Source organism: Sycon ciliatum, chromosome 8 (assembly GCF_964019385.1).
Source record: "Sycon ciliatum chromosome 8, ocSycCili1.1, whole genome shotgun sequence".
Lineage (NCBI taxonomy): Eukaryota > Metazoa > Porifera > Calcarea > Leucosolenida > Sycettidae > Sycon > Sycon ciliatum.
This window is the reverse complement of record NC_088650.1, coordinates 30,127,964-30,138,660: the sequence shown is the minus strand read 5'-3', so window position 1 is coordinate 30,138,660 and position 10,697 is coordinate 30,127,964. Positions and strand designations below refer to the sequence as shown.

At 46.2% G+C, this 10,697-nt stretch overlaps 1 protein-coding gene across 1 annotated transcript in view; it reads left to right on the top strand.

Annotated features, from left to right (window-relative positions):
• The window catches only part of LOC135822666 (spermatogenesis-associated protein 17-like), an 11,421-nt gene extending 3,314 nt beyond the window's left edge, over positions 1-8,107 (top strand). The window contains exons 5-15 of the mRNA XM_065335476.1: positions 363-381; positions 718-802; positions 2,188-2,257; positions 2,968-3,021; positions 3,479-3,516; positions 4,120-4,366; positions 5,179-5,279; positions 5,772-5,819; positions 6,178-6,246; positions 7,132-7,189; positions 7,693-8,107. Coding sequence (XP_065191548.1) covers positions 363-381; positions 718-802; positions 2,188-2,257; positions 2,968-3,021; positions 3,479-3,516; positions 4,120-4,366; positions 5,179-5,279; positions 5,772-5,819; positions 6,178-6,246; positions 7,132-7,189; positions 7,693-7,764 — 861 coding nt within the window. The 3' untranslated portion in view covers positions 7,765-8,107. The remainder of the gene's footprint in view (positions 1-362; positions 382-717; positions 803-2,187; positions 2,258-2,967; positions 3,022-3,478; positions 3,517-4,119; positions 4,367-5,178; positions 5,280-5,771; positions 5,820-6,177; positions 6,247-7,131; positions 7,190-7,692) is intronic.
• The last annotated feature ends 2,590 nt before the right edge of the window (positions 8,108-10,697 follow it).

Below are 10,697 nucleotides of genomic sequence, written 5' to 3'. Positions count from 1 at the left end.
ACTCGGCTGTCTCTCAACTGAGAAAGTGATGCACAACAGTAAACTTCGACTTTTTTTCTTGTATTTTTTACTCTTTTTCACACATGCTCCCACCCCTAACACACCTCACTCACATGCACACGCACACAGCAACAAAAAGTCAAACTCTGGGAGGACAGCAGCAATAGCAAGAAGAAAAAGGAAGACAAAAAAGAACTGCATTAATTTTCTCGTTTCTTTCCTACGTCAGCCAACGAGAAATGAGGCATGTTTTGAATTATCCACAACTGTGACTGCCATGATTGTGATGGGATCATGTGGCTGTGATTGACTACTGAATTTTGAGTGGCGTATCTGGCTTGTGTGTTCTATGCTCCCTGCAGATCCAAGCTCTGTGGAGAGGTGAGTACTGAGCCGTCATCCATATGTATGGCAACATACAAAGTTTACTACAGACGTTGTTGAGCACTGCACACGAGAACGTCTCGTTTTCGGTTTCAGATTCACGCAAAATGCACGTAGTTGACTTGATTGTACGGGGTACTTTAGCCCTACACTATACATGTATGTGGTTGTCAAATGCATGGTATGTGTGGGACGGTTCTTGCGTGTCCAGTGGCATTGAGGTGCTAATTCTGCGCATCCTCCACAATGCGGAAACAACATGCTAGTGCCTATTCAAACTTTTCCAGTTCACAAGGCTGTGTACTTCTTTTGCCTGTGTGCCTGCCGATAAAGGTTACGTGGTGCGGCGGGACATCAGTGACTTCTACGCCAGGAAACGGTTTCTGGAAGGACTGACGGTCAAAGAGGAAATCTTCCGGTGAGTCGTCACAACCTTAGAGAATTCACGGTTCGCGGGCCGAGTTTCCGCATCCGTAGGAACGCCACCACCCTCTATGGATGAAGGCGCAGATGCACAACCTTAGCTGAATACGATTTACTCTTGACATAAATTATTATGCAGGTCATTGGACAGGTTTGCAGGATGTATGGAATCAAGCAAGAGTACGAGTGTGAGATCGCCTAATCACAGCCCGCCGCGCGAAGCGCGAAGGGCTGTGATGCAGGCTGATCGAGCACGAGTATGAGTGTTTTGATTGCATTTCTGACATGCACCCACGCTTGAAACTCATATCGAACTAACTTGTAAATACTTCGCGAAGGGCTGTGATTGGCTGATAGAACGTGAACACGACTGTTTTGATTGGATTTCTGACATGAACACACACTTCGATCTTCCTATCGCGCTTGAAATCACGACTCCCAGCCTTCTCGAGCCCGAGTCGAGTAAAAAAAGCGAGCTTGATCAGTGAATCAAAGCCCTAGTGGAGCGGGCTTTGATCGTAAAATCAAAGCCCGCCTGGGCGAGCTTTGATGGGAAAATCAAAGCCCGCTCCACTAAATATGGAGTTCTACTTCTTGTAGCATGCTTTGATCGCCTCATCTAGGCCCTGCTAGGTGCAATGCGATTGGTCATCTCCATGCCTACAGTCTTGTGACATGTCAGAAACCTGGTTCATGACATGCCCAGGAGTCAGGTTATTTCTCCAAGTAGTTTGACGCAAAGCAACGCAATGCTATTTAGCACCGACTACAGTGACATGGAGACTAGATAACTGACAACCACTTCATAGGCAGCCGGTGCTACGTCCCTGTTGGGCATCATATGAAGTTAGTTTCAACTAATTCCTGGCTTTAAAAAGCCAAGAGATGCCGCGAATTGCAAGCTCTGGATTACTTTATTGCGTTATCAAAACTATGGGGCTTATTACGAGTCAGTCACCAGTTATGTATTCATCAATTATGGTACGGCTTACTGTAGAGCATATGCAACTCCCTTCAGTTTAGACTGTCTTTGGGAAATCTTCATTCTTTGTCATCGTTGTCGTAGTCGTTGTTGTATTCCTTTCTTTAATTGTCAAAATAGACAATAAAATGGTTACGATGCTTACATGTCCTCATCTAGTTGACCGCAGTCAGTGTGGCATTTCAAAGCAGATAACTACTTCATATTATTATATTTATAAGGGAGTGATGTCCATCTAGACTTTGAACTTCCAGTTGATTCCTAGTTTGGACTGTGTATAGTAGGTTTTGGACCAATGGACTCTATATAGGGGATGGACAACATATAGGGGCTGGACGCTCTACTGAGTCCAACATATATACATGTGTGTTCATGGTGTCCCTACTTCCAATTGACAGGAAAGAGCTACTCACGGAGAGGCAGAGGGCATTAGTAGCTGCACAGAGGGAGCAAAACAACGCAGAAATGGTATGTATGTACACGGGCAGTAGTTCCAGTTGTTGCCATGGTGTCTGAGTCTGTTTTGCCGTTTTGAACAAACCTTGCAGCTTCCTGCATGCTGGGAGTAAGTGTATGCCCGGGGCGTGGCTCTATTGTTTCGATTTTTTTGAACTGGTGTTGTGTAAACGTGTATGTGTGTGTGTGTGTGTGTGTGTGTGTGTGTGTGTGTGTGTGTGTGTGTGTATGTGTGTGTGTGTGTGTGTGCCATATGGTGCAGTGGTATGTGCAGCGATTTCCAATCGATAGGTTGTGGGTTCGATTCCCGACGATTATGGTCACACACGTCTTTCTTCTCTTTCTCAGACTCTTCCTGACTTTTCTTTCATTCTCCTGGGTGGTTACCAACAGCCAGTGTATGCCGGAGTATGTGGTGTGGTGTGTGTGTAGAAGAAGAAAAAAAAAGAAAAAAAAGAAAAAATGGAAAAATGAAAAATAGGGATTCACTGGCCAGAAAAAGTCACTTCAAACAGCTGTGTGGTGGATACCAGGCTAAAAATAGTGGCGGTCAATTCATCAGCCTTGCAAGCTGTTGAATGGTGTAATTCCAGCACAAGTTGCTATGTCTAACATAGCTGTTCGCTATCATCGCTTCCGCGATGGGCATGTCTGAGGTCTGAGGTCTGAGGTGTGTGTGTGTGTGTGTGTGTGTGTGTGTGTGTGTGTGTGTGTGTGTACAGGATGAAATCACCCGCATTGCCGAGCAACATCATCACATGGCCAGCACAGTATCAGTAAGTACATGATGTGGTGACACATGCCTGCTTGCGTGGCATTGCTTATACAGTTAGGCCCCAAGTGCAAAACTGGCGCCCTATTACAGTTCCGATTGCATGGCTGTATTTGTACATGCGTATGTGTAGCCACATTCGTACCACTTGTAGGGCGGCACGAGCCATGCAAGTTGAGAGCGTCAAAGTCAAACTTTGGGTCGGATTTCATCGAGCACAACTGTCGTTCTCAACTCTTTCCACCTGATGATTATATCATACGTTTTCTTTCTGATGTCCATGGCACTGTTCTGTAATGACTTAACAAAATTTGGAGAGATGGGAGTGATATAGGAACAGGAAAACGGGTAACTCGAATCCTTTCACCCCTGAAGAAGGAACATTGTCACTGAAGATGACTTCTGCCGTCCGTCTCACCAGGATAAGAATACTCTCTATGTTGGGTGGGTGTTTGCTGCAGACTCGTGGCGTGTACAACAGCTTCAACTGCACAGAAAGGTACGTATTTCATGTTAAAAGCTGGCGTTCTCGAGTCCCAGTTTGCGGGAAGTTGTTTTCCACCCCATGCAACCCATTTGGGATTGGGTACCTGACTTCGGTTGGGGATGCAAGGGGAAGAGGAAGAGGAGATTAGCACCAGCCTCACCATGTCGAGATCATTGAAACAGGAGGTCTCGTGCGTCTCCTGCCCCTACGGGCACATTACCCTATGGGCTACCTTTATCTGTACACAGCAGAAGAAATTGAGTTTATAAGTTGCTGATGATCATGATGTGTTGTGTACCATGAGCGAGCCAATGACATCATACCTTTGGCACAGTGACATCACCATGCATTTGACCCAGTGTACATGTCATGTGTGCAGTATAGAAGAAGGCTGCTACTGGTGATATGAACAGCAGTTTGGTTCATTGAGGAGTGTCTTGGAAAGTCTACAGCCCCCCCCCCTCCCCCCCCCCCACCCCTCCCACACGTACACATACATACAGAGTACAGCACTCGCTAGAGACAGTCTTTAGGCGTGTCCTCCACAGCTTTGTTTATGCATTGTATACATGCGTTTAAGCTCTGCTTTCCGTTCTGTAATTGTTTTATGTGAAGGAACCGAGCCATCGATGACACGATGCATGCCAGGTCACGTCATCTAAAACCATCGGAAGTATGGCACGAGCGCATGGAGCAGCACTATTTCACCGTCAATGCCAAGCTACCGGCAGAGACAAGCGGGATGACAGATCCCACTGCCAGCGGCATGAAGTGGACCGGACGGCTTGCCACAGTGCGAGATCGCCGTGCAGATTGGAAGTCAAATGTTCCAGTACTGCCGCCCATCCAAGGCAGTTTACAGGTATGACTGTGAACTCTGATGCGTGGAGAGACTGTTCACTGGTCCGAACTATAAACTAGTGACTCGGGCAGTGCTCCCTGAGGGTAGAGCTCAGCAGAACCATGATACTAAGTCTTATAAAAAGACTAGTTGAGAAAGGTGCATTAACAATGGGTGCCGAAAAACAGGCTGCAGAAGGACATCCAGGCTAGGAAGTAACCATTAGGAAAAATACCAGACTGGAAGTAAAGACTGATTAGAAAAGTGGTTTCATGTAACACTGCATGGACAGTGCACTTGTAGCAGTACAGGAAAAGATTGAGGCTCTGCTCAAACTGGCCACATCACTAGTGTTAAGCGGAGACGCCCCCCCCCCCCCTCGTTCTTTACTGCTCGATATTACTGTATGGAGGTGTTGGTGCTTGAGAGCTGTCCTGTAAGAGAGTCATTCCCGGCGTAGATTTCTTCCTGGTACTGTGCATACGTAGATCCCTTGCGGCTCTTTCAGTTGGCATACAGTATCATGACTTTGAATGACTGCCACAAATCCGTTGGGTGCGGTCCTCTGTGTCTTCTCTTTGTGATAAGAGAAATTCATGGAATCTAGAGAGCATGAACGCAAATGTGCATTGGTATGCGACACCTGCAGGCATGCCCCAGCTTGAAGTGTGGCTGATATAGGATTCAAATTGCTTTTTTACCATTCCAAGTTTTCAATTTATGCTGACGAGATATATCGGCATGCCTCAAGACAATAGTCGATGAGATGTTAGGCCAGTGGTAGCTCATGATGGATGTGACAGGTAGTCTCTCTTTCTCATTTCCATCCACAGGGACCTTTCCTTCCACCCGATCTGGTGAAAGCTCAGCGCAAACGACCAGCGCATCGCTCCGTCCACAGCACATCGGACTATCAGAACGCCAGGGAAACTAAGTGAGTTAGGGTTTGAACGGATCAGAATCACCTTACTGTAGCCCCAACATCATGCACTTGTTCTTAATGAAATTGAGGGAAGTGAATAGCTGTTTTGTGTTTTCACTGGTTTGCTGATGTACTGCATCAACGATACTATAATTATAGAGAGTGGATAGGAGAGGTCTCACTGTAATGCAGGCAAAACTGCAGGGGCGTCGGAAGGTTATTTAGGGTGGTGCGTTCAGCCACCTGAGGTACAATTCACTTGTTGAGACGGGGTGGCTCCGCTGAAAATTTTCGAAAATTCAGAGTCCAATGTGACATCAGTGCTTTTGATTGGATCACGGGTTAGCTGGGGCGAAGAGTGGTACGGTCAATACCATAGTGACCGTAGCGTGTCCGACGCCGCCCCTCAACTGCGATTGTTGAATGATGCATTGCTGGTTGTGGTCTACTGCTTGCGAGTGCACACCTGCTCATGTGATGTGTTTTGTTCCTCTCTCTCTGCAGTGCTGCACAAGTGCTATCTGAGCGAAGAAAACGAATGCACGATCCAAAGTTAGTATAGTAACACACTGTACATGGCGATACTTTCAATCATTTATCCTAATGTTACCCTATCTCCCCGAATACAAGTCGCACCTGTTTATGCTAAACATGAAGGGCAAGGAGGGTGATGTGAGTTAAAATCGAGTGTGACAACCTACGTATTGAAACCATATTGCTCAGACCTAAAAGTGGTGGTGCGACTTATAATCGGGGATATTCGGTACGTATCAGACAAGGTCCAACAATTTGCCCATGTAATGAACAGTTAATTGTGCCGTGGTTTGGTATACACGTACTATGACTTGTAGCAAAGCAGGCGCAGCGCTTGTGAGGTCATTGCTTGTTACGTTTGGTTTGCTTTGCACAGGTTAAAACCGTTCACCAAGGTCGAGTACCAGCCAGTCAGCTTCATACACTGCAAGAGTCCTGTTCAGAAGTAAGTCTTCCCTAAGTACTACTAGCTGGGCGTTTGGAAGAAGCACGGCCCTAATTCTAGACTCCAAAACTTGCATATAATAATAATAAATAATAATAAAACTTGCATATAGTCTGTGGCTAACAGAGTTGCATGGGTCTAGTCCGAGAACACGACATAGCGTTACATCAGGTGGTGAATGGGATTCAAAATTGGGAGGGTTGTATTCAAAATGCATATGTGGTTGTCAGGACTACACAATAACTACTGGTTTGGTGCAAAGTTCAATTAGTAACATCTGCTGCACGATGTATCGGAGGCTCCTAGAGCCAAGTCAGTCTGACTCAGAATAATGTATGCTGCAGGTGTTGGGGTTGACACATCTCATCTTCCCAGGAGGGTCAGCTACTTTGCCACTGCTGGTTCAAGGGAAACATGATTTGTGATGTGAGGGTATGAGTACTCCCAAAGATACCGATGACTCGGCACGTGTCCTTCTCTGTCTTATTCTCCTGGAGCTTCTTTCATTCTCCCTGGCGGCAACCTGGCAGTAACCGATGGTAACCACAGGCAGTAGTGCATGCTGGAGCTTGTCATGTGTGTGTGCTCGAAAAAAGAGAAAGTGAAAAGGAGAAGAAAAAGAGCAACTGGGAAGATGTTGGGGCTACAGTGGCCAGAAAACCACTTCAAACACGAGTGAGTTGAAAACCCAGAAATCCACCCACAGAGGCTAAGGGACAGGATCAACTTAGCTTTCTTTGATACTAGAACACAGTTCACTGAGAAAGATATGTTGCATTATTGATAGCATGTCGGAAGGTGACCAGGCACAGGGGATCGTGATTATAGTGCTATCAGTGTGCCCCATGGCCACACCATTGCCTGTCGTGTCTTTCCCCATTACAGAGCCGAACACGGTACCATTCATTTCCGAGATCCTGCCAGCATTTCCTCTCCAGACAAGGTAAGCACCGCAATAAACCTGAAAGGCATGCAGTCAGTGTCAGACTCTCTTACGCACTGATAGACCAGTGGGGCCAGGCAGGCTGGACGGATGGTCACGTGGTATGAAGCCACATGATTTGGCTCAATGCAGCACTAGACTCTCCGCCTTACGCAGTGATAGACCAGTGGAGGCAGGCTGTACACGATATGCACCCGGTATGAGGCATTTTGCTCAACTTGGTAATGCGACACTCTCATGCCTACGACTTTGATGAGACCATGTTCATCCAGATGCTTGATAATATAGCTATGAATAAGATGAAGGCCGCAGACATCACGCAACTACGTTACTTGTTCGACATGTATGACTGTGTATCTTGTAACAAAAATATTATTGAAACCCAGAATCGATTTTTCAGATGCTTGTTATTTGAGACTATCCACTCTTGTTCCTGATCCGACCTGGTGCAGATAGCTGAACCAAGTGTATTTGCTGTTCTCAACTGGTGTTGTTGTTCCTAGGATTTTCAACTTCATGCTCTCAGCCGGAAAATCCCGCTGTTTGACGGCTTCAACAAGACATACTCTTCATGAGTGACCAGAAATCGCAATATACTTTGAAGTGTGAGACAGGAAGAAGTACGCTGCGTGAGATACTCCTGCCTGCCCTTGACAACGTCTGTGCTGTATGTAAAAGTGTGTGATGTGCAAATTTTGGATTGTTCATTTTCTCTTTTTGTCGCTTCCTACGTCAAACTTGAATATTTCCTATACAGGTCAGATTGTAATGTCACCCATGCGTGGTCTTCACAATAAACCCCATAGAAGGTCTGAGCCCAGATGCTTGTGAACATAGCTGTGTTTCAGGAGACTCACGTTGATTCTGTCTTGCTATATAAAAAATAATTATTGTGTTTTAAAAAGCTGCTACTTCGAAGTATTGTTGAATAGATGTCGTACATGTCTTTCAACGTCAGTATTTGAGGTGTTTTGTATGGTATGATATCACAGGCACTGCTAAAGTTGTGCCCTCTGTAACTACAGTGAAACTGTCTAAGACGACCGCTCACGGGACCTTCAAAACCTGGTCTCTGTTACCAGATGGTCTCCTTATCCAGGGTCATTTGACTGGAAAATTGTGGAAATAGCATCCCTTGGTCCTGGTTTCAATGGTCTTTTGGAACAGGTGGTCGCCTTATCCAGGGTCATTTGACTGGAAATAGCATCCCTTGGTCCTGGTTTCAATGGTCTTTTGGAACAGGTGGTCGCCTTATCCAGGGTCATTTGACTGGAAATAGCATCCCTTGGTCCTGGTTTCAATGGTCTTTTGGAACAGGTGGTCGCCTTGACAGGTTTTACTCTACATGTCGACTGCTGTGTGGCAGGAGCTGATCCAGAACTACACAAGTTACCATTATTCTTTGGACGTAGACCCCCGGCATGCATGTGGTACTGGGGGGCACAAGGGTCAAAGAGCGGCCCTGCCAACTAAAGGCGATTTTCTTTCCACCTTCAATGTTTGAACTTGCATGCGTATTTCAAAGAGCTTCGAGACTCAGCACCACTGGATACTGTAAACCGTGAAGTTATTGCGATGGTCTAATTTCTGCGAAATTCGCGACCGCATGGAAATCGCGAAATTTAGACAGCGCGAAAAGGAGATCCATGAAAGGTTTAGCAAGAATGCCACAGGTTTAGCAAGAATGCCATTCTGCAATCGCAAAATTAAAACCTCGCAAACCTGTCCGAATTCTGAAAACGCGAACTAAAAATGCCGCGAAAATTTCACGCTTTACAGTACTACATACTGTAAGTTTACAAATTTTAGGTCCATTCAAATTTCGGCCTCCCAGGGCAAAAAACCCATTTTGGCCGCATCAAATTTTCGGCCCGTGCTGCTGCAGCCTGCATACACTGTCGCAATGAACCTTGCGAAACAAATTTTCGCCCAAGCACGACCAGGCTGAAAATAGCCGAAAATAAATATGCGCCGAATATTTGTTGACTTACAGTACTAGCCTATGGTGGTGTGAAATGCTAGCCCGTCAGTGTGCCCCCTCACGACGCCCTGCATAATAGCCTGTTAATAGCCTGGTGAGTGTTGTGTGCACCGTCTTGTCATAGCTATATACCGGTGGCCGTGTGCTAAGGTCGCACAGCATGCCTGATGGTGTTTTTGTAGGTGTATCATGTGTGTGTGTGTGTGAGTGTGTGTGTGTGTGTGTGTGTGTGTGTGTGTGTGTGTGTGTGTGTGTGTGTGTGTGTGTGTGTGTGTGTGTGTGTGTGTGTGTGTGTGTGTGTGTGTGTGTGTGTGTGTGTGTGTGTGTGTGTGTGTGTGTGTGTGTGTGTGTGTGTGTGTGTGTGTGTGTGTGTGTGTGTGTGTGTGTGTGTGTGTGTGTGTGTGTGTGTGTGTGTGTGTGTGTGTGTGTGTGTGTGTGTGTGTGTGTGTGTGTGTGTGTGTGTGTGTGTGTGTGTGTGTGTGTGTGTGTGTGTGTGTGTGTGTGTGTGTGTGTGTGTGTGTGTGTGTGTGTGTGTGTGTGTGTGTGTGTGTGTGTGTGTGTGTGTGTGTGTGTGTGTGTGTGTGTGTGTGTGTGTGTGTGTGTGTGTGTGTGTGTGTGTGTGTGTGTGTGTGTGTGTGTGTGTGTGTGTGTGTGTGTGTGTGTGTGTGTGTGTGTGTGTGTGTGTGTGTGTGTGTGTGTGTGTGTGTGTGTGTGTGTGTGTGTGTGTGTGTGTGTGTGTGTGTGTGTGTGTGTGTGTGTGTGTGTGTGTGTGCGCGAGGAGTGCTGGAGCCTAAAGTCTAATCCGTCACCCCAATACTCAGGGTGTAATTCCAGTGTGCTGTGATTTTTGCCCGTCGTACAAATTACCATGCTCGTAAAAACATTACACGTACATATACAAGCCTAGCCATTCCTTTGTGATGTTGCACTAATTCCTGTAATGTATTTATTGCTTTAGCACTTGGTTAAGGCAATCTAAAAGATCTGAATGATTAGTATAGCATACTATAGCTACATAAAAGTCCGTATTAATAAGTCCTAACTATTCAGTATTCTGAGTGACTATTCTCGCAAACTTCACATAATTATGCAGATCTGTATGAAGGGCATAGCTACTACGAAGTACATGTACTTCGAAGTACAGTAAACATGTCAAGGCGACCACTCGGATAAGGCGACCACCTGCCCCAGAAGACCACTGTAACCAGGACCAAGGGATGCTATTTCTAGTCAAACGACCCTGGATAAGGAGACCACCTGTACACGGAGACCACATTTTGAAGGTCCTTTGAGAGGTCGGCTTACACAGGTTTCAGTGTACATTGTATAAAAAGTCTCATTACCTCCCTAATACACATGTACTACAACTAACTTGGACTTGTTGGAGTCGTGTTGGTGGTGTGGTGAACAAGGTCGGCCTGAGAGCGCATGTGGTGCCACCGTGACTGGGGTGGTTGGACGGAATGAAAAACGAGGAAGCCTTCTGTAGAATCAGGCACCAGGAGCAAAACCTGATAGTGACGAATT